Source organism: Macaca nemestrina, chromosome 14 (genome assembly GCF_043159975.1).
Source record: "Macaca nemestrina isolate mMacNem1 chromosome 14, mMacNem.hap1, whole genome shotgun sequence".
NCBI lineage: Eukaryota > Metazoa > Chordata > Mammalia > Primates > Cercopithecidae > Macaca > Macaca nemestrina.
In genome coordinates this window covers 66,782,334-66,810,174 of record NC_092138.1, presented here as the reverse complement: position 1 = coordinate 66,810,174, position 27,841 = coordinate 66,782,334, and the positions used below count along the sequence as shown (strand labels likewise).

Sequence of the window (27,841 nt, the reverse complement as noted above, 5' to 3'; positions counted from 1 at the left end):
AGATGAAGTCTGGCTCTGTCGCCCAGGCTGGGAGTGCAGTGGCATGATCTCAGCTCACTGCAACCTCCGCCTTCCGGGTTCAAGCAATTCTCCTGCCTCAGCCTCCCGAGTACCTGGGATTACAAGTACACACTGCCATGCCTGGCTAATTTTTTTGTATTTTTAGTAGAGACAGAGTTTCACTATGTTGGTCAGGCTCGTCTTGAACTCCTGACCTCAGGTGATCTGCCCGTCTCAGCCTCCCAAAGTGCTGAGATTACAGGTGTGACCCACCACGCCTGGCTTAGTGTCATTTTAGTGGGGTTTCAAGAATGAACAGGGGGCAAATGCATGTGTGCAATCTGCTACCCTCTATAACTGGAAATTTCCACACTAATATTAATTTGCCCTTTTCACTTATTGAAGGTTCCTAAGATTTTGGAATTTCTTTGCATTCATTCCTCATCGTTAGGGAATGCAAAACTCTAACAAACTTCTGTGGGATAGATATCCATCACTCACACACTGGTCTTTACTAACTTAGCCCCTTAGTGTTATACATGGCTCATATGAAGAGTAAAGGGAAGCCTGTCAGTAGCTGGGCCCACATGTGTGCATGCCTCCTGGGCTGATGGCTGAATTGGCATTTGCTCCTTATATGACAAGCTCTTAGTGTATGTGCCCATTATCAGAGAGATCACAGGCTTCAAAGGTCCAAGCTTGGCCATCCATTCCCCTCTTTTCATCATACCCTTTGTGTTCTGACTTTGAAGCTTTTCTAGGTCTTAACATTTTCTTTGTTTTCCTGTAGAATCATGGATTTTCCTGGTCACTTTGAACAAATCTTCCAGCAGCTGAACTACCAGAGACTTCATGGCCAGCTCTGTGATTGTGTCATTGTGGTAGGGAATAGACACTTTAAAGCCCACCGCTCCGTGCTGGCGGCATGCAGCACGCATTTCCGAGCCCTGTTCTCAGTGGCAGAAGGAGATCAGACCATGAACATGATCCAGCTGGATAGCGAGGTGGTGACAGCAGAGGCCTTTGCTGCACTGATTGACATGATGTATACCTCCACCCTCATGCTGGGGGAGAGCAATGTTATGGATGTCTTATTGGCAGCCTCTCACCTGCATTTGAACTCTGTTGTTAAGGCATGTAAACATTACTTAACGACAAGGACGCTGCCCATGTCTCCCCCCAGTGAGCGCGTTCAGGAGCAGAGTGCCCGCATGCAGCGCTCCTTTATGCTACAGCAGCTGGGACTAAGTATTGTGAGCTCAGCCCTCAATTCTAGCCAGAATGGCGAGGAGCAGCCAGCCCCCATGAGCTCTTCCATGCGCAATAACCTGGATCAGCGCACGCCCTTCCCCATGAGACGCCTTCATAAGCGCAAGCAGTCTGCAGAAGAGCGGGCCAGGCAGCGCCTCCGACCCTCCATGGATGAGTCTGCCATTTCAGATGTTACACCGGAGAATGGGCCTTCGGGGGTTCATTCTCGGGAGGAGTTCTTTTCACCAGATTCTCTGAAAATTGTGGATAATCCTAAAGCTGATGGAATGACTGATAACCAGGAAGACAGTGCGATCATGTTTGATCAGTCTTTTGGCACTCAAGAAGATGCCCAGGTGCCCAGCCAGTCTGATAACAGTGCTGGCAACATGGCACAGTTGTCCATGGCCTCTCGGGCAACTCAGGTTGAGACTAGTTTTGATCAGGAAGCTGCAACTGAGAAAAGTAGTTTTCAGTGTGAAAATCCTGAGGTTGGCCTTGGTGAGAAGGAGCACATGAGAGTGGTGGTTAAATCTGAGCCCCTGAGCTCGCCTGAGCCTCAGGATGAAGTGAGCGATGTGACCTCACAAGCAGAAGGCAGCGAGTCTGTAGAAGTGGAAGGAGTTGTGGTCAGTGCCGAGAAGATAGACCTCAGCCCTGAAAGCAGTGATCGGAGTTTTTCAGATCCCCAGTCTAGCACAGACAGGGTAGGTGATATCCACATTTTGGAGGTCACAAATAACCTAGAGCATAAGTCCACTTTTAGTATTTCAAATTTTCTTAACAAGAGCAGAGGAAATAACTTTACTGCAAATCAGAACAATGATGATAATATCCCAAACACCACTAGTGACTGCAGGCTGGAGAGTGAGGCCCCCTATTTGTTGAGTCCAGAGGCTGGGCCTGCAGGTGGGCCCTCCTCTGCCCCTGGCTCCCATGTAGAGAACCCATTTAGTGAACCTGCAGACTCCCACTTTGTCAGACCTATGCAGGAGGTGATGGGCCTGCCGTGTGTGCAGACTTCAGGCTACCAAGGAGGAGAACAGTTTGGGATGGACTTTTCCAGGTCTGGTTTGGGCCTCCACTCCTCCTTCTCCAGGGTAATGATAGGTTCCCCAAGGGGAGGAGCCAGTAACTTTCCATACTATCGCCGCATAGCTCCCAAAATGCCAGTTGTAACTTCTGTCAGGAGCTCACAGATCCCAGAAAACTCTACCAGTTCCCAGCTAATGATGAATGGAGCTACATCCTCATTTGAAAATGGCCATCCTTCCCAGCCTGGCCCTCCACAATTGACCAGAGCATCTGCAGATGTTCTGTCAAAGTGCAAGAAGGCCTTATCAGAGCACAATGTTTTGGTTGTAGAGGGAGCTCGCAAGTATGCCTGCAAAATCTGCTGCAAAACTTTTCTGACTTTGACAGATTGCAAGAAACACATCCGTGTTCATACAGGTGAAAAGCCCTACGCCTGCCTGAAGTGTGGCAAGAGGTTTAGTCAGTCCAGCCACCTGTATAAGCACTCAAAGACTACCTGCCTGCGCTGGCAGAGCAGCAATCTTCCCAGCACTTTGCTCTAGCTGTTTGTCCTTTCAAGACAACGCTGAGGCCAGTTGTCGGACTGAATTTCTTTTGGTAAGCAGTTAATGCCTTTGGGTTTGAGGCTTCTAGCTGCCCAGTGGCTCTTAAACAGTTTAGCAACTAATAACCAGAGAACTAACATGTAGTAGTTGTGCTGCTGCATTTCTGAATCAAGTGCACGTCTTGGGAAAGGGATGCAATTCCTGAAACCAGGTTCTTCCTTAGGGTTGAGTAATGCAGTCAGAAAGTAGTTTGTAATTGATGTTGAGAGTGGCACATTTAAAAATTTTAAAGTTGAAGTGCAAAAAAAATTTTCTAGCAATTTTTGTAAAACTGTAGCATTTAAATTTCCTATACCTTCTGATGGGAATATTATATCCCTGTACAGTGATGCAAAATGCACTTATGTGTAACCAGTGGTGATTTGGTGCCTGTCTTAAAGGAAGGCCTTTGAGGACACGCCTGTCTGCCACAAATGCTTTAAAGTGTATCCTGAGCTAGTCCTAGGCCTCAGAAAGTACTGTATTTTTTATTTTTACCTGATTTGCAGTCACACACACTGCACTTTGGTGCTGACACTGGGTCCAGAGTGAGCATTCTCTTGGACTATTAGGTGTATATACTTTTGAATACATCACTGTTGGATAGATGTTTTAACAGTTTTTTCTGGTTTAAAAACCAAATTGTAAATGGAGTATGTACTTGTAGAGAGTGACAAGGTATTGTTTCCGTATGTGCTGTTTGAGCAGTATTTTAACCAACTTGTATTACAGATGTTACAGTTCTATGTTAGGAAGTCAGAAAAGAGCTTGTGTTTGTCTTTGTTCTGATGACGTGGAGTCGTTTTGTGGGGTCTTCCATGGCACCTTTACCCATTGCTCCATCCAGATGCTGAGGGCCAGTCTAAGCTGACACATCCTATCCCAGGACAAGCCTGTTCTCCATTTCTTCACTCTTCCCTCCCCATATAGCAGCTCTCCCAGGTTTACTGTTTTCGATGACAAATTAACCAAAAATGCCCCCACACGGGTTTTATTACTGTTACATACTATACTTTAACAGTACAGACCCTAATTTTATTATTTGTTGCTTCCCCAATCTGATACCAAATGTTTAAAATTGTTTGAAATCCAAACATGGTAATGCATGGGTAAATATTTTCTAGCCTGTTTAAGAGTTGACAGCCCATAGCATAGAAGTAATCAAGTAGCATCTGAGACTGTTGGAGGCACTCGGGTCACTGCCCAGGTCCTCTCTGGGCCCTGCAGCCTCACTTCCCCAGCCTTACCTTGCTGTCCTCTGGCACTGTGCCATCGGGGCTGTTAGTGGCACCTGTGTGAGGCCAAGTGTGCGTCCAGGGGAACAGCACAGGTTAATGCATCTCCCTAGGACTCATGAAGTCAGTTTAATTTATGCACGAACATGAGTTTATGTTTTATATGCTTTCTTAGAGATACCAAACCATCATGCATAATTCAGATAAATTATTCAGTTTTTGTGTTTAGAAAGCTAAGTCTGTGTAGCTGGAAACAAAAATAAGCGTGTTTTCTCTCCTGTTAGAGTATGCAGTTACACATCTGTGGATAATTTCATATTCCAGCAGGGCTTGGCATCTCCCATGGACTGATTCCCAGGAAGAAAAGCCCAAAGGGAAACCCGCGATTCCTTTCGAGTAGCCGTGGGAAAGAGCCCGTTGGAGGATATGGGGTCCTGTGAAATTCAGTTGTGTGTGTGGCTCCTTGTTAGCAGTCATGTTGACATAGTATTAGGAGGCTCCCCCATCCACCCTTTACGTGATGTAGGGACCAGTGTCTTGTGAGATTAACCTTGGGACACAGTGGGTTAGCCTGGAGAAAACAAGAGGCCCCACCAGGACCCAGGGAGAGGAGCCAGTGACACAGGGAGAGCGGTGCAGCCCTCTTTCCCTTCCCTGTGGAGGAGGTGGTGCCAGGAGCCTGCCCGCTCACCTCTGCTGAAGCATAAGTGGACTTTGCTTTTGGGGCTTCTCTCTGATACATGCTGGAGCCCTGCCTCTCCACTGCTAGATGGAACCTGGAATCTCTCATCTACCTCTTAGTCGGTCAGTTTCTACGTGTGAGAAGCAAGCTTGTGGGCCAGTGTCCTTGTACATGCTGTAGCACTTAAAAAATAATTCCAGGGTTCCCTGGAAAGCCAGTCCCAGGGTTCCTATGATCTGTAGTTTCTACCTGGATTATAACTGGTATTGGGTACCTGAATTTTGATTGGTTAGCCTTAATTATAGTCTGGCGTGATCATGTAGAATCTTTTCTGGTGATCAGATCATAGAGTTCTATCAAGGCATCCATGTCAGTGGTGCTATGCTGGTTACAACTTGAGATTTTGAAATAAAAAATTTGTCATATTCATGCCTCTAAATATGTGTTATTTTTCTTTAGGTTATTAAGGTTGAAACAAAAGAGGGTAATATCTTTTTGCCACCCCTTGACTAGTACTTTGTTTTAAACCAAACCTAGTAAGTTAACTGGTCATTCCCCTCAAATCATTCCCTTCTGCCTTCCCCTGCCTTCCTTTTCTGTCTTTGAGCTATGCACATGCATGAGATTTTGCTTTCAGTCTACCCAGTTGCTCTCCAAGGGCCTACCTAATCTTGTGCTGCTCCCTGGACCTGCCTCTCAAGTTGGAAACTCCATCTGCCAGTACTGGAAGCTGATTCCTTGAGCACAGAGCAGGGCTTTGGCAATGGCAGTGCTGTGGCCTGACCTTGGAGAGGAGTGGGTAAGGTGGTGATTTTAAAAAAAAAAGCCATCCACCTGGGGGCAGGGAGGGGCTGGGGGGACAGGGTGGGCAAAGGGAACCATGTGTAGGTGCTGAAACTGATTTTAAAATTAAATCCACCTACCGCTAATTGTTCTTGACCAAAATAAGAGTGTTAAACGTCCTTACCTAGTTCTCATTTCTTCCAGTTAACTCCTTTTCTGGAAGGGCTCTTTAATTTTCCTGATGGTCTAGGTATCAGATTCAAGTGCCATGGTCACAACTGGGTTCTGCTTGTCCCGTCCTTGGTGAGGGACAAGTGAAGGAATCTGGGCAGAGAAGATGAGGCGTAAGGTGGTTTGGACAGGTTCCAATAAGGAAAATGCCCAGGGCTGAGGGCTGGGGTGGGAAGCAGAGCCAGGCAGATCATTAGATGCTGTGACTTTCAAACAGATGCTCTTTATATTTTTAAAATTTTTTTAGAAACAGGTCCTTGCTACATTGCCCAGGCTAAGTGTAGTGGCGATTTAAAGAGTGATCATAGCACACTGCAGCCTTGAACTGGCCTCAAGATCCTTCCCACTCAGCTTGCTGAGTTGCTGGGACTATAGAGGTGCATCACCATGCCCAGCCATACACACTTGTTAGCTTCCCCATTTACAGGCCAAGACGGTCTCTCAGAGAATTATTTAATAATAGAATTACACACTTTTGGCTCAAGTGTGTCCAGCCACCAATGTGACAAGTACATCTATCAGAATCACTCTTTCCTCAGAGAATAAGACTTTCCCTTGGCTCTGCCTGTGGATCCAAATCAAGCCTGGGTACGGTTTGCCTCCCGGCCCTCCATCTCTACTGTTTGGCTACAGCATGAGTTCACTGGGCATCGGCTCCCCTCTCAGGCCAGCCAACAGGTTGTTAGCTGCCAACATGGACATGGTGTTGCGGGTTCTGTGGGTGGCACTGCCAATGTGGGGCAGGATCACTGGAAAGAAGAGAGAGAGAGGAAGATAAGAAGGGTGGTTCAGCAGCCTTCAACTGGGCTGTTTTCATGGCTTGGGTTTGCCAGTAAGAAGAATAGAGACTACCTCATGGTTCCATGCCTTGCCTTTTCTCCCTTGGTCACTAAGCATGACACTCCCCCAGAGCTGAGGTTCAGACTAATAGAGTGAAGGGCCTCCAGGCTACTAAAACCCAGTCACAATGTGATGAAATACTTGTATTCTAGGGCTAGGTGCAGTGGCTCATGCCTGTAATTCCAGCACTTTGGGAAGCCAAGGCAGGCAGATCACTTGAGCTCAGGAGTTCAAGACCAGCCTGGGCAACATGGCGAAGCCCCATTTCTACAAAAAATACAAATATTTAGCCAGGTGTAGTGGCCCACACCTATAGACCCAGCTGCTTGGGAGGCTGAGGCAGGAGGATTGTTTGAGCCTTGGAAGCAAAAGTTGCAGTAAGCTGAGATCGTACCATTGCACTCTAGCCTGGATGACAGAGGGATACTCTGTCTCAAAACAAAAAAAGGTGAACCTGGGTGCCAATTTGTGCACCTGTACCATGTGCACCTGAAAATGATGCCACATGACCACAAGGTTTCTGAATATAACTCCAAAATGAAATGCTGAACAGCACAGTTATCTCTGTGCCACCCCAGAGCAAGTGAAGTTACTTGCCTCCAAAGAACTGTCAGCCGGGTGCAGTGGCATATTCCTGTAGTCCCAACTACTCCAGAGGCTGAGGTGCAAGGGTCACTTGAGCCCAAGAGTTTGAGGCCAGCCTGGGCCACACAGCGATACGCCATCTTTTACCAAATAAACCCCACAAAACTGCTTTTGGGTTTTTTCCAGGTAGAAATCATGTTTCCTTTTAATTGAGTACATTTTCTTCTTTAAATTCATCATCATTGTAATGGGGTCTTTGTTGCCCAGGCGAGTCTTGAACTCCTGGCTTCAACTGATTCTGTCTCGGCCTCCCAAAGGGCTGGGATTACAGGTGTGAGCCACCACGCCCAGCCATAATTGAGTACTTAATTCACAGTTTCCTCTCCTCTCTGGTAATTAGATCCCCACCTCTCAAGAACATTGCATCTGATCAAACTGAGAGCCAGCATGAACACGGACCCCAAACCAGAGCTTTCAGAATAACAAAGAATAGCAAAAACCAGCCTTTCCCTACACTTAGGAAGGGACCGTGAATGACAGGGTCCAAATTTTCACCATCCAAATAGAAAACCGGGAGCTCAATGCCAACATGGAAACCAAAATATGTCAGGAATGAAGTATAGTAACCCATATACATACTCAAGGTCAGGATGGGTTTGGAGAAATTTGCATCTGACCATTTGGCCTCTTCTAGTAGAGAAGAATTTTTGAGACAGAGTCTTGCTTTGTTGCCCAGGCTGGAGTGTCATGGCACAATCAGCTTACTACAGCCTCAACCTCCTAGGCTCAAGCGATTCTCCCACCTCAGCCTCCTGAGCAGCTAGAACTAGAGGTACATACCACCACACATGGCTAATTTTTAATTTTTTATAGGGATGGGGTCTCACTATGTTGCCCAGGCTAGATTCGAACTCTTGGTCTCAAGTGATCCTCCTGCCTTGGCCTCCTAAAGTGCTGGGATTACAGGCATGAGCCACCCTAACCAGCCCCATCCCAACATTTTAGACATACAATGAATCAGAATAAATCTGCTCACTCATAAGAAACATTCCCAGATAATGGTTTTTGGTTGCTGAGATTGAGTAGCACATTATTTCAAAGTGGCAAAATTAAGGGCCATCTAGGAGAATTCAAAAGTGGTGGCTACATTTGCCGACAGGTTTACACAGGACACATATAAACAACCCCCATTTTGTTCAGTGTATATGTCAAGAGGCCAAGCCCCCTGATCATCAAAATACATTATTTTGTACGTTACAGTTTACAGGACAACAGAGGAAAAAACACTTTGTTGGGGTGACTAAATGGCATTTTGCGAAAGGTCCGTGTCACTCTGAAGGGGTGGAAGGACTGAGTCCTATGGCCTTCATTAACTTGACCCCTCCTCTTTGGTGCAGTGGCCTCAGTGGGAGCTGCTGCTTCTACATGTTCTGCGGGCTTTTCCTCTACCTCTTCCTCACCTTCTTGGGGACAAAGATCTGGGTATTTCTGCATGCATTCCTGCATGGCCCCACAACTGGTCTACACAGCCTGACCCCTTGACATTCTCCATACTATAGTGGGAGCAGGAAAAGTCCAGTTTGAATTGTTTCCCACAGGGGCCGCTGGCTGTTCCCCCAAGGCACAGGCAGTTCCAGTTAATGTCTCCATTTAGCAGCCTCAATCCGTGCTCCCCTCATAGGGATCACTGGGGTCATCAGCTGCGTTGCTTGGAGCTGCAAGGTCTTTTTTCATCACAAATATGATTGGATCCTTCCCTTCCTGCCGGCAGTAGGACATGGCTGCAGCCCAGTGCTTAGATTTTGCAGAAACAGCAGCGGCGACTGCAGCTTCATGCCCTGACCGCCCTCTCCTCAGACCAAGAACTGTCTTTTGAAGCAGGCCAGGGGCCCTGAGCTGAATTCCAGGACCTGGGGTAGGGGTGGGAAGGCAGTTTTCCTGGCTGTGGGCGACAGCCCTGACATCACACCCAGTGCTCCTTGCAGGCTGGGGTGGGGGGAGGGACGGGAGCGTTTCCAAGGGCTGCGATAATGGGAGCATTCACTGGGGAAAGCAGCTAAAGACCTTTTGTTTAGGTGTCCATTCCAGAATGCAAATTAAAGACAGAGACTGGCCCAGACAACCTAAGGCCCTGATCACTCTGTTAGTCTGGAGGCATAAACTCCACCAGCTACCTGAGCAGATCTTAATATAAAAGAATCATTACGCATAAAGTTGTTAACTCGCTAACTGAGCAGGTGACAAAAATCCAAACCACAAAGTGTGGTCCCAGGACCAGCAGCCTGAGTGGCATCTGGGAGCAGTGAGCACCCTCTCTCAGACCCCACCCCAGACCTGCTGAAATAGAAACCCTCGGGATGGGGCTAGCAACCTGTGTGTGATCAGTCACTCCGCCAGGTGATTCTGACGAACATAAAAGTATGAGAATTGGCCGGGAGCTGCCGGGCGCTCATGCCTGTAATCCCAGCACTTCGGGAGGCCAAGGCAGGTGAATCAGCTGACGTCAGGAGTTTGAGACCAGCCTGGCCAACACGGACAAACCCCATCTCTAATACAAAAATTGGCTGGGCCTGGTGGTGCACGCCTGTAATCCCAGCTACTTGGGAAGCTGAGGTAGGAGAATTGCTTGAACCCAGGAGGCGGGGGTTGCAGTGAGTTCAGATTGCACCACTGCACTCCAGCCTGGGCGACAGAGCGAGACTCTGTCTCAAAAAAAAAACCAAAAAAAAAGTATGAGAACCATTGCACTATGGTAGCACAGAGGTAGCAACTGCCGGAGGCACTTCTGGTGCTGCAACTCAGACTTCTGTGGCAGGGGCACTGACTGGCTGTTGCTTTTATCTCTGAGCGGGGCTCAGTGCAGCTGGTTCACCAAGTGTTGGAAAAACTGCAAACTGGATTCCCCAGCCACTATGGGGAGCAAACTGGTACTGTGAGGTTAAGAAGTGCTGCTGCCACTCCCCCAAAGACAGGAAGGGAGGGCAGGAGGAAGCAGGCCCTCCCACACCCACACCGAGAGGGCCTCCAGTGCAGCTGGCACAGCAGAAATGGGGTGTGCAGAGGCCTGGCCCCAGCCCCACAAAGCAGAAGAGAGAAGGGGGCTTTGTTGTGAAACAACAGCTTGAAAAACTGGCCGAGTTATAAATATTGGCATTGTCATTACACTTTTAATTTTTCACACCTAAACTGGTAATAGCAATTTAGAGTAACAGGTTTTACACGAGTCACTGTGGTATAACACATGTAGACATGTAGTCAGCCCACTTTGTTGTTGTTTTTGAAATGGAGTCTCACTCTGTTGCCCAGGCTGGAGTGCAGTGGCACAATCTCGGCTCACTGCAACCTCCACCTCCCAGGTTCAAGTGATTCTTCTGCTTCAGCCTCCCAAACAGCTGGGACTACAGGCACACACTACCATACCCGGCTAATTTTTGTATTTTTAGTAGAGATGGGGTTTCACTATATTGGCCAGGCTGGTCTCGAACTCCTGACCTCATGATCCGCCCACTTCAGCCTCCCAAAGTGCTGGGATTACAGGTGTGAGCCACCACACCCGGCCCACTCTTTTTTTTTTTTTTTTTTCCCTAAAACAAATCCTCTCACACCTACACTCTGTTCCTTTAGGGACAGAGACCCAGCAGAACATGCTCAAGAGGACTGCTCCTGTCATACACCCATGTCACTAACAGTGTAAACATTTAAAGTCCCTGGTGTGTCCCTTTGGGTTCAGCACTTGCTCACACTAGCTCCACACCCGGCCCCTCAGGACCCCCTCGAAAACACTGGTCCTGCAGGGCAGCAGGGAGTTTGCCTCAGAAAATGCAGTTCTTACCACAGTTCTTCAGGGTCAGGAGAGGGTGGTTTGTAGGCAGTGGTTCTGGGGTCGTCACATCCAGTCCAGCAGCTGCGATCTGACCACTGGCCAAGGCCTGGTACAGGTCGTCCTGGTTTACAACGTCGCCCCTGGGAATGACAGTGGTGACGTGGGTACCATGAAGATCCCTCCACCCAGGCCACCTTTGAGGCAGAACCACCTACAGAATGAATTTTTCCACTCACCTGACACTTGGCACTGACTTTTAAAGCACTAAGTCTTAGGTATACTTACAGTATGTCTATCAGTCTTATATACTCAGAGAACTCCAGCCCTGCCTCCTCCTAGCTGTGTGACCTTGGGCAAGTTTCTCAAATTCTCCGTGCCTCGAATTATCTGTGTCTCAAATTATCTGCTCTGTGACATAAGGAGAATACCACCTAACTCCCAGGCATGTTGGGAGGATTAAAGCTTTCTTACATGCTCTACTGCATGAACAGGGCCCAGAAGGGCATCTGTTAGGCCCCATCCAAGTGTTTCTGATCCGGTTGGCCCCCAGACCCCCACTGAGAAGCACCACAGTGTGCTATCAGGCACCTGCCTAAACCAGAGCAGAGGAATGAGCACACCCCTAACCACATCCATCAAAGGCAGCGGCCACTGAAGTCAAGAACTGATCTTCTAGAGACTGTATATTGTGCACTAAGTAATACAGGGTCCTGGGCTGTCCTGGGTACACGCAGGCACCCGGTACACGGCAGCTATGACTGGTGCCAGCCAGCAGTGCGAGTCCTGTGGTCCTGCATGTTTCACTCTTCCATTCCCAGGTTACCTGTTTTGTGGCTAAACATTGGTAATTACAGGTACCTTTGGGGTGGATAAGTCCTCAGGGTGACCTCACCCAATCCCCCTTCCCCTAAACTTACGTAAACAGGCTCAAGGGGGACCAGCTAGGAAGGCCTTGGAGTGGCAGAGAAGGAAGGTCTGACCCCCATACATGCTCAATGGCCTGACGGCAGCCCTCGGGACAGTGTGAGGAACTACAACCACGTGAGTTTTAGGGTCTGTCTGCCCAGGGGGGTAAGATTCAAAATATCACTGAACCACAGCCAGCCAAAGCCAGGCTCAGCAGTGTGGGAGGCGGCCTCCAGAGGGCCCTTCAGATCCTGAAGTCCAGCCCTTTGTGGTTGAGGACAATGGGCCTGCCAAGGCTCCCTGGGAACACTCCCTGAAGCCACCCTGCTGTGTGCCAGGCCCTGCCAGGCAGGGGCCACTGCTGAGAAGCAGGCAGGCTAGGCCCACTCCGACGGCTCTTCTTCCCTGTGTGGAGCTCTCGTGTATTCCCATGAATTTCTGAGTGGGTTGGTTGGTTTATGGAAACCAGCAAGCTCAGCCTGGGGTCTTATCACGGGGAAGAAAATCTCCAGATGGCAGCAGTGGGGACGGCTCCTCTCCAGGCTTGCTGGGTAAGGTGGCCCTAGGATACCTGCTGATGTTGACAAACACAGCTGTTTCCTTCATCTTCTGGAAGAAGTCCTTGTTGCAGAGTCCCTTGGTTGCAGGCGTTAAGGAGCAGGCCACAACGATGAAATCAGACTGGGCAGCCAGCTCAGGGGTAGACACTGAGGGAGGGCAGGACTCCATCAGGCACTGAGTCCCAGGCTAGGGACAACCAGATGGTGGGAAACCAGCCCCTTGCTCCCGACTCCCATAACAGAGACTCCCAAGATGCTTCCTGAAGGCCGAGTCTCTACCTGGACAACTCTCATGAGTGTACAAAGTCAAATCACACACAGTGGGACCTGGACCACTCTGGCTTTAATCACCTTCAGGGCCCAAAGTGTCCAGGGGCGTGGGGAATGCTTGAGATCCAGCCTGCCTTCTGCTCACCAGGCTGTGGACCCGCCAGGGGCTGGATCCGCCTGGACTAAAGCGCACAGAGGCTAGGGCAGTGCTTGCCAGTTGATGAAGGAAAAGCGAGTGCAAGTGCCCAGCCCTTCCTCACACCCATCACCATCCCCGCTGCTCCGCCCACAACGGGGATGGCAACACAGGACACTGAAAGACGGGAGCCCTGGACTGCTCTGCTGGCACGGAGAGGACCTGGGTAAGTCCCTGTGCCCCTTGAGTGGGCCTGTGTCCAGGGGCAGGGAGATTAAACATCTACCAGACACAGCAGCCCCTGGACATGACTGGAGCTCCTGCCCTCTGCCTGAAAATGCCACCATTGAGAGAAAATACTGCCTCTCAACTGGGCACAGATAGGCTCCTGTGGAAATCAAGCTTCACTTACCAAACTCTGCCTGGAATTCCGCTGCTTCCTCAGGCCTGGGCTGGCGCCCTGTGTATAGAAATCTCTGGACACCAAATGGTTTCAGACGCCGAGCAATGGCCTGGCCTAGAGCAAGGAGAGTCCGCGTCTCGTTCCCAGTCCTGCAGAGGGCACGGGCGCCACCCAGCAGCTCCGGGACAGCGGCCCTCAGGGCAGACCCTTTCATCAGCACAGCCCCAGAGCTGCCTGCTCCTGTCTCCCCCAAAGTGGGTGGGGGGCTGGCTGCCCCGCCGTAACCAGCCCCCGGCCAGCCCGCACTGCTCCAGGGATCTGGAGACAGCACCTCAGCTCCCCTGAGGCTGTCACTGGCTGATGCTGTCCTCACATGGTCCAAGCCATCTGGAAAGCCACTCAGGTTTTTCCTAACCTCTGAGAACTGGAGAGAGTTTTCACAAAGGAGACGCCTGGTCAAGCAGTCCCCTCCTTCATCCTGGACCCTCTGCTTCTGTGAATGCCGTCTCAGACTCCATTTGACTTTTGGTGGCACTGCCAAACTGCCAGCTCACCCCAGACCGACACTTCTCATGTACGCTGCTGCTGAGGCAGATTTGTGCAGTTGGATTTTCAGGCTCAGAACGTGCCCCAAAGCTATTGGGTTCCTCCAAGCAACTCTCTAGTGAGAGGCAGGGCTGTTTGCTGGTTAGACAGTTTCTCCACACTCTCCACCCTCACCCGCACCCCTGTACCAGGCAGGATGACAGAGAATCCCGATAGCTAGCTGCTTGGCTAGGCCCAAGCGCTTCTGCCAGGCTTCTCCAAATAACGGCCACTGGAAGAAAAGTGGCTCTGCCTCATCTGCAGAACTGCAGATCAACTCTGCCCACCGAGCCCTCTGGCCCGAGTTAGGGCTTCGTGAGTCACAAACCTTCCAGAACCAAAGCTGGAGTAGGTGTCGGGGGAATGGGCTCTCTCACAGTAACCACTCCTAAGGGCCCCAACACAGCATTTGTAGTCTTCATCTGTTCTTTACGGAGCTGGAATCATGAAGCCCCCTGACCCTCAGGCAACTTGCTTTTATCACCTAGTGAGTTCTTAAGGAACTCCTGCTTTGGTTTATTTATGTATTTGCCTGTGTTTTACAAAACTGTAACCCTCACTAGAGATACCTCTACTGCAGGCAAAGTGCCCTGACAGCATGTGGGTCTTCTCAGCCTTCAGACACGTGGTGCCAGGGATGCAAACCACAGCTGTGAGAGCCGGGGCGGGCAAGTGGGCAGGTGGGGGCCTCACCTATGCGCCCCAGCCCGACGATGCCGACAGTGCTCTGCGTGAGTCCATAGCCACACAGCCAGAGGGGCTTCCACGAGGTCCAGCCACCACTAGGGGAGAGAGAGTGGCAGGTGAGAAGCCCAGCCTTGGGCCAAGATGAGGGGCCGCTGAGAACCCAGCACCTCTGACTGTGGTCCAAGGTACAAACCCATCCTCCAGGTCAGGGACTGAGAGTGGGATGAGGCACCGCCCCTCAGCGCTGCAGACAAGCAGCAGCAACGACTCCTCCTTTAAAGCCACTAGGGACACAGAACTTGAGGGCGGGAAGGGGCCTTACTGGCTCTCATCCTGTTTTGCAGATGGGAAAACAAACCAGACAGGGTGACCTACCTGAGGTCACACAACCGGAGAGAGCTGAGAGCAACAGGCTGCAAACTCAGGATTTACGATTCCAAAACAAGTTCTCTTGGCACTTTAGGGCAGCAACAAAGAGTACAGCCACAGGGCCCACGCTGCTGCCCTGGGCAAGAGACGGAGCCTGCCCTGAGCCACCTCCCGTAGACATGCTGACTCCCCAGACAGGACAGAGAGCAGGACTCAGCACTGTCTACTCTGCTCCACGCCCCGTGCTGGGGCCCACGCTGCTGGTCACACACTGTGACAGCCTGCGTTTGCACACCTCCCACCGTGACTCAGGCCAGTCCCTCCATCTGCACATGGTATGCTTCCCCCAGCTTTTTTTTTTTTTGAGAAAGGGTCTTGCTCTGTCACTCACCCAGGTTGGAGTACAGTGATATGATCCCAGTTCACTGCAGCCTCTGCCTCCCGGGTTCAAGCAACCCTCCCTCCTCAGCCTCCCGAGTGAGTAGTTGGGACTACAGCGTGTAACACCACACCTGCCTAATTTTTGTATTTTTCGTAGAGACAGGGTTTTGCCATGTTGCCCAGGCTGTTCTCTAACTCTTGAGGCTCAAGCAATCTGCCCGCTTCGGCCTCCCAAAGTGCTGGGATTACAGGTGTGAGCCACCGTACCCGGCCCACTCTAACTCTTGATATACAGGCCGAAATCCCTGATCTGAAACCTTCAGGCTAGATTTTAAAATTGGCCTTTAAAATGGCAGCATGGCGCAGGTGGTAGATTCCACACATCACCCTCTGCAGTGTCTGGGCAGCACCCTGTTTTAAACGGTGTTATGTCTGCAGCAAAACTTAGGAAAGTCACATTAAGTGGGAGAAATAAAAGCCTTAAATAGTCTCCTGTTAGTATGAAAGAACTTTCAGCTGTCCAACGTTTTTAGATTTTTGGCATCTAAGGGACCGTGGACCTGCAGCCTTCAGGACTCAAGCAGACGCCCACCTGCTACTTATTCTGTGAAGCCCTCCCTGATCCACACTCTCCCGGCTAGCCCTCACCCACCAGCAGAACTTGTTTGTCCTCCCTCATCCTCTTCTCTCACCACTTCCCTTCCTGCCTTTATTGCAGCTCTGCCTCGTGCTTTAATTATTTTAGCTGAGTCCTCACTCAATGGGGCACACCTGGGGTCAGGGACTGAGCAGAGCCAATGTTTCTGCCAGGCGTTCACTTTTTTTTTTTTTTTTTGAGACGGAGTCTCACACCGTCACCCAGGCTGGAGTGCAATGGCGTGATCTCAGCTCACTGCAACCTCTGTCTCCTGGGTTCACATGATTCTCCTGCCTCAGCCTCCCAAGTAGCTGGGATTACAGGGGCCCGCCACCACACCTGGCTAATTTTTTTTTGTATTTTTACTAGAGACGGGGTTTCACTGTGTTGGCCAGACTGGTCTCGAATTCCTAACCTCATGATCCGCCCACCTCAGCCTCCCAAAGTGCTAGAATTACAGGCGTAAGCCACCACACCTGGCCTGCGTTCACTTACTTCTTCACTTCCTCGATGGCCTCCGGCAACCGGCGGCAGGTGGTAAGTAGCAGGGAGACTGCAAGTTCCGCGGTGGCATCTGTCAGGACATCTGGGGTGTAGCCAACTCGGATCCCACTACGAATCAAACATGTGGTGGTAACATCAGCCTCAACCACCTTTACTGATGTCTACTGCTGGGATATTTCCATGGAGTTACTTTGTTCCCTCTTTGATCTACCTGCCAGGAAGCTCAGAACTATAAATGAGCACTCAAAAACGGTCAGTCCTCATTCCTATTTAGATTGTCTCCCACTTTGGAAGGATATGAAGATGGAAGATTAGGGTTCAAGGACTGAACAAGTAACTTTCTGAATTTCCTCATCTGAAAGAGAAAGAATACCTGCCTTCGCTACTTCAAGGTATTGTTGTGGGGATCAAAAAAGATAATGAATGTGAAAGGGTGCCACCTACACAGAAGTTACCCACTGTTTCTGACCGCTGGGGTTTATTGTAACTGACCTGTGCACATGTGGACAGATTCTATCATCAGCCACCTCACATTCTCCCTGAATGGCCGAGGGATATGAAGTAAAAACAAATCAACAGCTCCTCTTTCTTTCTCTCATACCCACCCCTCTCGCTAGGCCCCCTCCAGATCCCAAGCTACAGTTACCGCTTCTTGATTTCATCCAAAGCCAAGTGGTCCACGCCCACGGACAGGGTGCTGATGACTTTGAGATTGGCCCCTGTTGTGCACAAAGTGCTTTGTTAGTATCTTTCCTCGAGGAACTCAAAGCCACAGCACTGGGGACTATCATGGGGACACCGCTTATTATTGTTTTCTTAGAATAAGAGGCTGACATCTCTGTTCTTCACTTAAAACTCTGAATAATCCCCTTTGACAGCCTCAGACACTGCATCTCAGGGAGGTGAAGTGGCCTGGCTCAGTCACAGGCAGAGCTGGGTTCACCTCAGGGCCTCTGCCACCAAGGCCCCGCTCTTCCCCACTGGCTGTCCACCCAGTGAGGCCTCGGGTCTCCTTCAGCCATGCTGGGGCCTCCCCCATGGACACCTCTGAGAATGCCAAGGTGGTGGCTGGGACGCGACCCTCTCTACCCCCTCCTGCAAGCAGGACACCAGAAAGCTTCCAGGCCAAGGCCAGGGCACGGGGTGACTCAGCACTGACTCACAAGGGTCCCTTCCCATCTGGCAGCCCGAGTCTGAACCTTTTCTCAAAACTGTCACAACAGCCTCGCAGGGGGAGGCTGATCCTTCCGCGGGCTGAGAGCCATGGCTGCGGCTGCGGGAGGACATCCCGCTGGAGCTCGGCGCTGAGCTGGGTCCTCCCTCACACGACGCACAGGCCCAGAATGGCCAGGGTCTTGCCGGAGGTCACAGAGCAAGGTTGTGGCAGGGCTGGAGAACCCAGGGCCTTGGATGCTCTTCCCCACACCCACAGTCTCCACACCACGGTCTTTGCCTTCCCAGGGCCCCCCCGCCAAGGGGTTCACAGCAGGAGGGAGGGGCAGGGCCTGTGCCAGAGCAAGCTATCTGCCCGCTTAGGCCTGGTATCGCAGGAACCGCCCTCAGAACCCAGACAGCACTGCAGAGCAGCCCAGGAGCCAGCGGCGCAGGCTGAGGGGCCCACAGGGCCAAGCCACCCTCGAGTCCCCTGCCCACCCAGCGCGCACCTGCGGCATCCAGGATCCTCTTGTCCACACGGTCGGAGAGGAGGCAGAGCAGGCCGTGGGCCCCCGCCACACCTCGCTCCAGCTCCTTGACGGGGATGGGCTCATCCGAGTCCCACTGCTCCACCTCACAGCTGCGGGGAAAGGGAGACCCTCAGGAGAAGCAGGAGCCGCACACCTGTCCCCACCCCTCCCAGCTGGGAACCCTGGCCTCTGATGGCCCTGGCCTCAGGCTGCCCGGGGCTGGCTGAGGGGAGGCAGGGTCAGGCAGGGGTGGCCTCAGAACTGTCCCGAGAGAACAGGTGACAGGTGAAGGGCTAAAGGGCCCCCGAGCAGAGCCTAAGCTGCAAGGGGAAGGCATGGGGACAGCTCTCAGGTCAGCACAGAGAAGAGCTTTCCCACACTCACAAGGGCTGGGCGGCCAAGCGGGCAGCCAACTGCAGGGAAGGCCCGTGAGGGGCAGGGTGTGCCTCAGGTGGGGGCCTGGATTCAATGGCCTGTTGCATCTCTTCCTGTCCGTGGAGTCCATGAAATAGAAAACTCTCATAGTTGGACTGGGCCAGGACAGATAAGGTCAAGGCCACCCAACGCTTCCACGGCAGCTCACGGGAACCGGATATTTGTCCCAGTGGTGCACCATGGAATTCAGTACAGCCAGCACGTGTGGAGCCTCTATGCGGCAGGACACAGGATAGCTACTCGCACCTCCTGACCGAGCTCGGGCCACGGACCACTTCATCCACCTCCCCATGAGCAGGATACAGTGTGAGCTACTGTTACCACAAGCGCGGCTGCTGCCTTCCGCCTTCTGCTCTACAAAGTGGGTCCTTGGCAAAGGTTTTGTTGCAGTGAACAAAATGTGAAAATCTCATCTGCCCCTAGAACTGGCTGCTGAGGCGGGGTTGCATCCTCTTCCTATCTAACATTGGAAACACAAATCTGATCAAATGCAGTGATCAGACAGCAGTCAGATGCAGAACTCCCAGGAGTTCCTCCACCTGGGAGCTGCGTGGCTTTGGGAAGGAACTTAACCCTAATACCAGCCTCCAGTTTTTAATTAGTTTTTAACAGTGCTGCCAGGATTAAAAGTTTATGTATATGAAGCACCTGGTAAGGTTGGCCCACAAAAAGGGTTCCATTTAGCAAGGGTGGGCCAGGTGCAGTGATTCATGCCTGTAATCCCAGAACTTTGGGAGGCTGAGGTGGGAGGATCCCTTCGTACAGGAGTTGAAAACCAGCCTGGGCAACACAGTGAGACCCTCGTCTCTGCTTAGCCAGGCATGGTGGTGCATGCCTGTAGTAGTCCCAGCTACTTGGAAGGCTGAGGTGGAAGTATCGCTTGAGTCCAGGAGGTTGAGGCTGCAGTGAGGTATAATTGCGCCACTGCACTCTAGCCTGGATGAGAGTGAGACCCTGTCTTAAAAATAAATTAATTAATTAAAAGGGTCCTCAGGCCGGTCATGGTGACTCACACCTGTAATTCCAAACTTTGGGAAGCTGAGGCAGGAGGATCGCTTGAGCCCAGGAATTTGAGACCATCCGGAGCAACAGAGTGAGACCCCCATCTCTACAAAAAAATCAGAAAATTAGCCGGTGGTGATTGTTTGCACCTGTAGTCCCAGCTGCACGGGAGGCTCAGGTGGGAGAACTAATTGGGCCCAAGAAGTCGAGGCTGCAGTGAGCCACGAGCGATCAAGCCATTGCACTCCAGCCTGTGCAGCAGAGTGACTCTGTCTCAAAAAAATAAATAAATAAAGATAAGTAAATATAAAGAAAAAGAGTCATCAAAGGCCCCTGCCAAACGTCCGAGGGGCCAGGTCAGTGACCGCCACATCCCTGACCCCACGTGCCCTGCGGGAGCGTGGAGAATTAGCCTGGACCTTGCCTCAGGGGCAATCTCCCCCTCTCCAAAGCCGGAACTGCAGGTCCCAGCGTCGTCTTAAGAGTCCTGGAGAGAACTGGGCCCCAGAGAACTTTCTCCGAGCCTCCCCAAAACTCCAAGCCCGCCCCAGCCAGCCACAAGGCCCAAACGCCCCGCCCGGCTCTCCGGTCCCCGGGACCGCCCCGCCCCTCCCCCACGGGGCCCGGGGCTCTTACTCTGCCGCCCGGGCGAGCGCGGCCCTGCCCTCGGGGGGTATCCTGCGGGTGACGAACACCTTCATGAGTAGCACCGGTCTCATCCGCCGTGCAGCCGCCGACTCAGACCTGGCAGGACGGAATCTGACCCCGGAATGGACCTGGGCCGGGGCGGGGCCAGGCTGGAGTGGGCGGGAGAAACGCCGCGCGACGTGCGCAGGGGGGTGTGGCTTCGCCTGCGGGAGTGCGCGGTTGCGGCTGGGCTGTGACTGCGCGTGCTCGGGGAGTGACAGCCACAGTGACCCTACACAGTGTCCTTGTGTGGGGGGGAGCGGGGGGTGTGCGCCTCGTGCCACTGGGGAGTCAGGGCCCCGGGGGAGAGGGAGCAGTATCTTCTCCAAGGCCTCATGGGACCCCTAGTTTCTGTACACGCTCAGTATCCTGTTTCCACAGGCTCAGGCCTTAAGAGACTGAAAGCCCCTACTTTTTCTGTGTCTTGGGTTGGCCCAGGGTGGAAACCCAGGTTCCAGGCTGTGAGGAAGTCCAGGACACACAGAGAGGTCATGTGTAGGTGTTCAGGCCGACAGCACAGCCGGGGGCCCAGCTGACAGCCAGCTCAATGACCAGAGGTATGAGTGAGGAAGCCTTCCGATGACTCCAGGCCAACTCCTATCTGACTACAGCTACAACCACACAAAAGAGCCTTTAGGATAATCACTGGCTGAGCCCAGAGCCCAGTCAACCCCGGAACCATAAAAGATGATAATGCACTGACTGCTGTTGCTCTCAGCCCTTCAATTTTGGAGTAATTCTTTATGCAGCAATAAATAACTGATACACTATGTGTGCGAAACACAGAAGCCGTAAGAATACAACTAATTCTCCATTAAAAAATTAACCGTACCATCCTGAATGCATCTAATCTTGGAAACTAAGCCTGGTTAGGGCTTGTATGGGAGACTGCCTGGAAATACCAGGTGCTACAGGCTTATGTTTATCTAAAAAAAAAAGTAATAACAACAAAATCATAAGACAACAAACCGGGAAAAATACCATATATTTGCAACTCATTTTATAGACAAGGGGTTAATTTCCTTATTGCACAAATAGTTCCTAAGACAAAGATGCCCAGCTTATCTGAATATGCAAAGGATACCAATGGACAGTTTACAGAAAAGGAAATGGCTTTTAAATGTATAGCCAGGCACGATGGCTCATGCCTGTAATGCCAACACTTTAGGAGGCCGAGGCAGGCAGATCACTTGAGGTCAGGAGTTTGAGACCAGCCTGGCCAACATGGTGAAACTCTGTCTATACTGAAAATACAAAAATTAGGCGGGCGTGGTGGTACATGCCTGTAATTCCAGCTACTCAGGAGGCTGAGGCAGGAAAATTCCTCGAGTCCAGGAGATGGAGGTTGCACTGAACCGAATCCCACCACTGCACACTCCAGCCTGGGTGACAGAGCGGGACTCTGTCTAAAAAAAAAAAAAAAAAAAGTGAAAAGTGCTCAACTTGACTCAAAAAAGAACTGCATATTAAAATTACAGCAAGATACCAATGTAAAAAATAATACATTGGGGAAACAGGTGCTTTCATACGTTGCTGGTAGGAGTATAAATCAAGCAACTTCAATAAAGAACGTTTGGCAGTAGCTATCAAAATTTAGACTGCACATCTTTTTTGACCCAGAAATTTTGCTTTTAGGAATTTACCTTACAGACGTATTCACACATGTGCAAAATGCTGTCTGCCAAAGGCTCTTCATTGTGGCATTGTTGGAATAGTAAAATATGGGAAACAACCTAAAGGTCCATTCATAGGGGACTGTTCATTACATATACTTCATTCCTACAGTGAAATATTCTGCATCAATCAAAAGAGTGAGGCAGCCCTGTGCGTACCAGTGTGGAATGATCTCCAAGATGTACTGTCCAGTGAGAAAACAGGGTGATGCAAAGTGCATATGTTACCATTTATAGGAGAAAGTATATGCCTTTTTTTTTTTTTTTTTTTTTTGAGACAGGGTCTCAGTCTATCTAGGCTGGAGTGCAGTGGTGCGAACTTGGCTCACTGCAACCTCCACCTCCTGGGCTCCAGTGATGCTCCCACCTCAGCCTCCTGAGCAGCTGGGACCACAGGCACGCGCCACCACACCCAGCTAATTTTTTGTATTTTTCGCACAGACAGGGTTTCACTATGTTGACTAGGCTGGTCTCGAACTCCTGGACTCAAAGCAATCCACTTCCAAAGTTCTGGGATTACAGGCGTGAGCCACGACACCTGATCACCCATTCCTGTGTGTTAAATATCCCTGGAAAGATGTACAAGAAACATCTTTCTTGTTTCTTTGGGAACAGTCCGGGCACAGTGGCTCATGGTTTGTAATTCCAGCACTTTGGGAGGCTGAGTCAGGAGCATTGCTCAAGCCCAGGAGTTTGAGACAAGCCTGGGCAACATAGCGAGACCCTGTCTCTAAAAAAAAAAAAAATTGTTTTTAATTACCCAGGCGTAGTGGTGTGCACCTGTAGTCCCTGTTACTTGGGAAACTGAAGTAGGAAGATTGCTTGAGCCTGGGAAGCTGGGGCTGCAGTGAACTGTGATCGTGCCACTGCACTCCAGCCTGGGCAACAGAGTAAGACCCTGTCTCTAACAAAAAAAAAAAAAAAAAAGGAAAAAAGAAAGAAAAAGAAAGAAGAAAGAAGAAACTGGGGACAGTGGCTGTCTCTGGGGAGAAGAACTGGTGAAGGGGGACAGAGTAAGAGACACAATTTTCACCCTTTGGGAGTGAATTTATTGTGCATTTATTATCTATTCTCAAAATAAAGAAAACATTCATTTAAAAATAGCACTTGGCCAGGCACAGTGGCTCATGCCTGTAATCCCAGCACTTTGGGAGGCTGAGGCGGGTGGATCACCTGAGCTTAGGAGTTCGAGACCAGCCTGGCCAACATGGTGAAACCCTATCTGTATTAAAAACACAAAAAAATTAGCCGGGCGCGTGGCAGGTACCTGTAATCCAAACTACTCAGGAGGCTGAGGCAGGAGAATCGCTTGAACCCAGGAGGTGGAAGTTGCAGTGAGCCAAGATCACACCACTTCACTCCAGCCTGGGTGACAGAGTGAGACTCCATCTCAAAAACAACAACAACAACAACAACAAACCTCTGTCTCAAAAATAATGAAATGAAATGAAATAAATAAATAAAAATAGCACTTGGCCAGATGTGGTGACTGATTCCTGTGATCCCAGCATTTTGGGAGGCTAAGGCAGGAGGACTAATTGAGGTCAGGAGTTCAAGACTAGCATGGATAATATAGGGAGGCCCCCCCACACCCCTGTCCCTACAGAAAAATCTAAAAATTGGCTGGTTGTGGTGGCTGAGTCCCAGGAGGCTGAGGCAGGAGGATCACTTCAGCCCAGAAGTTGAAGGTTACAATAAGCTATGATTGCACCACTGCACTCCAGCCTGGGCAACAGAGTGAGACTCTATCTCAATAATAATAATAATAATGGTCTCCAAAACACTTCCTGTTGTCATTTTGAGTCCTTGCACACTAAATATCAACTCCCCTGCCTTAACTGTGGCCTTGCCCCTTCATTGCTCAGGTGTCTCCCAGGCTGCATTTCTACACTGATGCCTCTGGAGTGAGCAGCTCCAGCCCCCTTCACCAGCCTCAGCGCCATAAGCCGCCTCTCTCCTGCCTCCTCCACCTGAGCATCCCCAGGCATCTGGAACTCAACACCTGCCAACCCAATTCATCCACCTTCTCCCCAGTACCCTACCTGACACCTGCGCCCCTCCCGCATATCCATCAAAGAGACAGCCACCCCAAGCCAATACCTAGAAGTCACCCCTCACTCGTACATTTCACCCCTCCCACTCCCACAGGCTTGCATGGTGGTTGAGAGCTTGGGTCTGGAGCCAGGATGCTGGGTGTGAATCCAAGCTCGGCCTTTGGTAATAGTGTGACTTAAGCAAATGACTTCATCGCTCTTGCCTTCAGCTTCCTGTTTGTAGACTGGGGAGAGCGACATACGCACCCTACTGATGGTGAAACATGGAAACGTTAGTGAGTGACCATGTCCAGTGCTCAGGGCAGTGTCTGGAACTTACTAAGAGCTCCCAAAATGCCAGCTACTTATTATGATGACTGGTTTTACCCAATGAAGCCCAGGTCAGGCCTCCTCTGCTTAGCAGATCCCTCTTCCTGTGCCCTCAGCTGGTTCCGTTCCTACCACCCAGTAGCACTTATTGAGCCCCAGCTGTGTGCATTGCTTTGGGGGAGGGGACCCACTAACCTTCCACGTCCCCTCCTGGCCCTGGTGGACAGCTTTCTCCCGTGCCCAGTGCCCTTGTTTGTCGTTGTGTGTGGGAGGAGCTGGGCTCAGGATTAACAGAGGACACTCACTGGTTAACAGAGGCCAAAGGGCCTGGCCTGAGGACAGAAAAACACCTCCTTTTGTCAATGTTTGATGTGTTTCAGAAATGTTCCCTAGCCAGGCAGCACAGATAATGGTCTGAGGGTAAGACACTTATTAATGTGTTACTTAAGAGAGGGGGTAGCAGGGTGGAGCTGTGGCCAGGATTCAGGTGGCCCAGGGACTTGCTGTGTGATCTTCAGCGGGTGATGTCGCCTCTCTGTGAATATCATGCCAGTTCCCTCATCTGGGCCCTCACGGAGCAGAATGGATTCAGATCAGATCAGTGAAGAAGAGGTCACTCTGTGGTCCACTGGGCCTCCCAGGCCTAGGAGCAGGTAACTAAACAGCCCTGGAACAGAAGTGAGGTCAGCGGAGCCAAGGGCAGGCCTGGGCCCCTCCGCTTATCCTAAGCTGGCTTCAGCTTCTGTGTCTCTGACCAACGGCCATCCCAGGGCACCCAGGGTTGGTTTCCTTGAATGGATTCGTGTTTGTGAAGTACCCATATATGTGTGTTGTGCTGTTGTAAGCACTATATATAGCACGTCCTCTCCACAAGCCAGGAGGCAGGTACTATTATTATCCCCATGTTCCAGGTGAGGAAACTGAGGCACACAGTAGTTTTTAATAACATCTTGTTAGTGGTAGAGTGGAGTTTAAACCCACTGGCTCCAGAGCCTGAGCCCCTCACTTCTCTCCCCCATAGCTTAAGTGCCTGATGAATGTCTAGTCTAGCAAGGCCCAGAGCCCATGCAAACGCTGCCTTGTTTGACAATCGCAATAACCCTCAAGGGTAAGTGTTATACCCATTGTGTGGCTAAAGAAACTGAAGCTTAGAAAGATGATCTGACCTCACCAAGGTCAAACAGCTTGTAAGCGGGGGAGCCAGGATTCAGACGCAGGTCCCTCTGACTGCAAACCCTGGGGCTGCGGTGGCCTCACATGGTCCCGTGCACTTCCTCCAGCCAGTCAGCAGCTGACCCAGGCCTGGGTGGCTCATAATATTGGGCATTTCATATAGGAACCACACCAAGTATTGAAGAGGTCATTTCTGGACTGAGACTGCCCCGTCCAGGCTCCTGAGAGTACACACATCAGACCGGGCTCAGAGACCAGTCTATGTGACCACAGGCCCCTGCCTGGAACAGCGTGGCCAACATGGAACAGACCTAGCATGGATGGTCAGGACACCCAGGCCCTGGGAATGGGAGTGGTCCCTGACCGCATCTCCCAGCCCATTCTGACAGCTCGTCCACACGGACACAGACACCTTAACACACTCAAAAAGGACCCTCCTAGGCCGGGCGCGGTGGCTCAAGCCTGTAATCCCAGCACTTTGGGAGGCCGAGATGGGCGGATCACAAGGTCAGGAGATCGAGACCATCCTGGCTGACACGGTGAAACCCTGTCTCTACTAAAAAATACAAAAAACTAGCCGGGCGAGGTGGCGGGCGCCTGTAATCCCAGCTACTCGGGAGGCTGAGGCAGGAGAATGGCGTGAACCCGGGAGGCGGAGCTTGCAGTGAGCTGAGATCTGGCCACTGCACTCCAGCCTGGGCGGCAGAGCGAGACTCCGTCTCAAAAAAAAAAAAAAAAAAAAAGGACCCTCCTCGGGATGACCTTCAATTCCACCCCCGAACCCTAAGGCACACCTGCCAGTCCCCCAGCCTCTGGGGCAGTGGGTGTCATTCTTGGCCCCGTCACCCTCCAAACAAGTCTCAAGGCTAGATGGCATTATCATCTCTTCTGGTTCCGGGGTTGACTGGACTCAGCCAGTGGTTCTCGTTCAGGCTCTTTTGTGTGGTTGTAGCTGTAGTCACATAGGAGTTGGCCTGGAGTCATCGGAAGGCTTCCTCACTCATACCTCTGGTCATTGAGCTGGCTGTCAGCTGGGCCCCCGGCTGTGCTGTCGGCCTGAACACCTACACATGACCTCTCTGTGTGTCCTGGACTTCCTCACAGCCTGGAACCTGGGTTTCCACCCTGGGCCAACCCAAGACACAGAAAAAGTAGGGGCTTTCAGTCTCTTAAGGCCTGAGCCTTTGGAAACAGGATACTGAGCGTGTACAGAAAGCAGAGCTCCCATGATGCCTTGAACAAGATACTGCCCCTCTCCCCCGGAGCCCTGATTCTTCATTAATAAGTGTGAGGAAGATGTACTAGAGCAGGGACTAGCGGACGTTTTCTTCAAAGGGCCGGGGAGTCAATATTTTAACACTGTGGCCCACACTGTCTTTGTTGCCACTCCTTAACGCCACCATTCTGGCACAAGAGCAGCCATAGACAATACATAAACAAAGGGTGCAGCCGAGTTCCAATAAAACTTTGTTTATGGCCATTAAAATTTGAATTTGCATGTCTTTTATTTATCACAAAATATTCTCTAGATTTTTCTTTCTTCTTCTTTTTCTTTTTTTCTGAGCAGGACCCATTCTTAGCGTGGGATTCATACAAAACTAGGTGGCCAGATTTGGCTTGTGGGTGTCATTTGTCCCTAAGCCTCTGGACTTGGGCAGAGCTTCTCACTTTAACTTAAAAAGGAATTACCTGGGGATCTTGTTAAAATGCAGATTCTGATTCAGTGCACTCGGCAGAGGCCAGAGAACCTGCATTTCCTTTGAGTTCCTGAGTGTTGCTACTGCTGCTGGTCCACAGACTGCACTTTGAGAATCATCCAGCTTAGTCGGTCTCTCAGGTTCAAAGTGTGGCTCTGCACTGAAAAAATGCTCAGTCAGAAGGCTGGACGCACTCAGGGACCCGGAATTTTCCTTCTTTCCTTCCTTCCTTCCTTCCTTCCTTCCTTCCTTCCTTCCTTCCTTCCTTCCTTCCTTCATTCTTTCCTTCCTTCCTTCCTTCCTTCCTTCCTTCCTTCCTTCCTTCCTTCCTTCCTTCCTTCTTTCCTTCCTTCCTCCCTTCCTCCCTTCCTCCCTTCCTCCCTTCCTCCTTTCCTTCCTTTTTTTCCTTTTTTCTTTCTTTTTTCTTTTTTTTTGGACAGGGGTCTCACTCTGTCACCCAGGCTGGAGCACTGTGGTGAAATCTCAGCTCACTGCAACCCCTGCCTCCCAGTCTCAAGGGATTCTCCCACCTCAGCCTCCCAAATAGCTGGGACTACCAGTGCACACCACCACGCCTGGCTAATTTTTGTACTTTTTGTAGAGATGGGGTTTCACCATGTTGGCCAGGCTGGTCTCGAA

General features: G+C 50.9%; 2 protein-coding genes and 1 pseudogene across 9 annotated transcripts in view; 1 reads left to right on the top strand and 2 right to left on the bottom strand.

Annotated features, from left to right (window-relative positions):
* LOC105477160 (zinc finger and BTB domain containing 5) overlaps positions 1 to 10,519 on the top strand; it is a 50,236-nt gene extending 39,717 nt beyond the window's left edge. For 3 of the 5 annotated variants that reach the window (XM_011733536.3, XM_071078020.1, XM_071078021.1), the window contains one exon: positions 791 to 10,519. In XM_011733536.3, coding sequence (XP_011731838.1) covers positions 795 to 2,828 — 2,034 coding nt within the window. In that variant the 5' untranslated portion in view covers positions 791 to 794 and the 3' untranslated portion in view covers positions 2,829 to 10,519. The remainder of the gene's footprint in view (positions 1 to 790) is intronic. The other 2 variants (XM_071078024.1, XM_071078023.1) reach the window with 2 other exon arrangements.
* Positions 5,773 to 20,399, bottom strand: LOC105477163 (glyoxylate and hydroxypyruvate reductase). 4 transcript variants are annotated; one of them, XM_071078027.1, is made up of 10 exons: positions 20,246 to 20,366; positions 18,557 to 18,660; positions 18,152 to 18,282; positions 17,134 to 17,206; positions 16,479 to 16,595; positions 14,603 to 14,691; positions 13,334 to 13,438; positions 12,527 to 12,662; positions 11,059 to 11,189; positions 5,773 to 5,894 (listed from the first exon to the last, which is right to left on the bottom strand). In XM_071078027.1, the coding sequence occupies exons 2-10, from the start codon at positions 18,652 to 18,654 to the stop codon at positions 5,830 to 5,832; spliced, it is 945 nt and encodes a 314-aa protein (XP_070934128.1). In that variant the 5' UTR covers positions 18,655 to 18,660; positions 20,246 to 20,366; the 3' UTR covers positions 5,773 to 5,829. The 4 variants fall into 4 exon arrangements, with proteins under 4 accessions (XP_070934128.1, XP_070934126.1, XP_011731839.2 ...); XM_071078025.1 differs by lacking the exon at positions 5,773 to 5,894 and adding an exon at positions 6,241 to 6,550; XM_011733537.3 differs by lacking the exons at positions 5,773 to 5,894; positions 18,557 to 18,660 and adding an exon at positions 6,241 to 6,550 and having other exon boundaries at positions 20,246 to 20,399.
* Positions 8,481 to 9,266, bottom strand: LOC139358167 (mitochondrial intermembrane space import and assembly protein 40 pseudogene; annotated as a pseudogene).
* Positions 20,400 to 27,841: the final 7,442 nt, after the last annotated feature.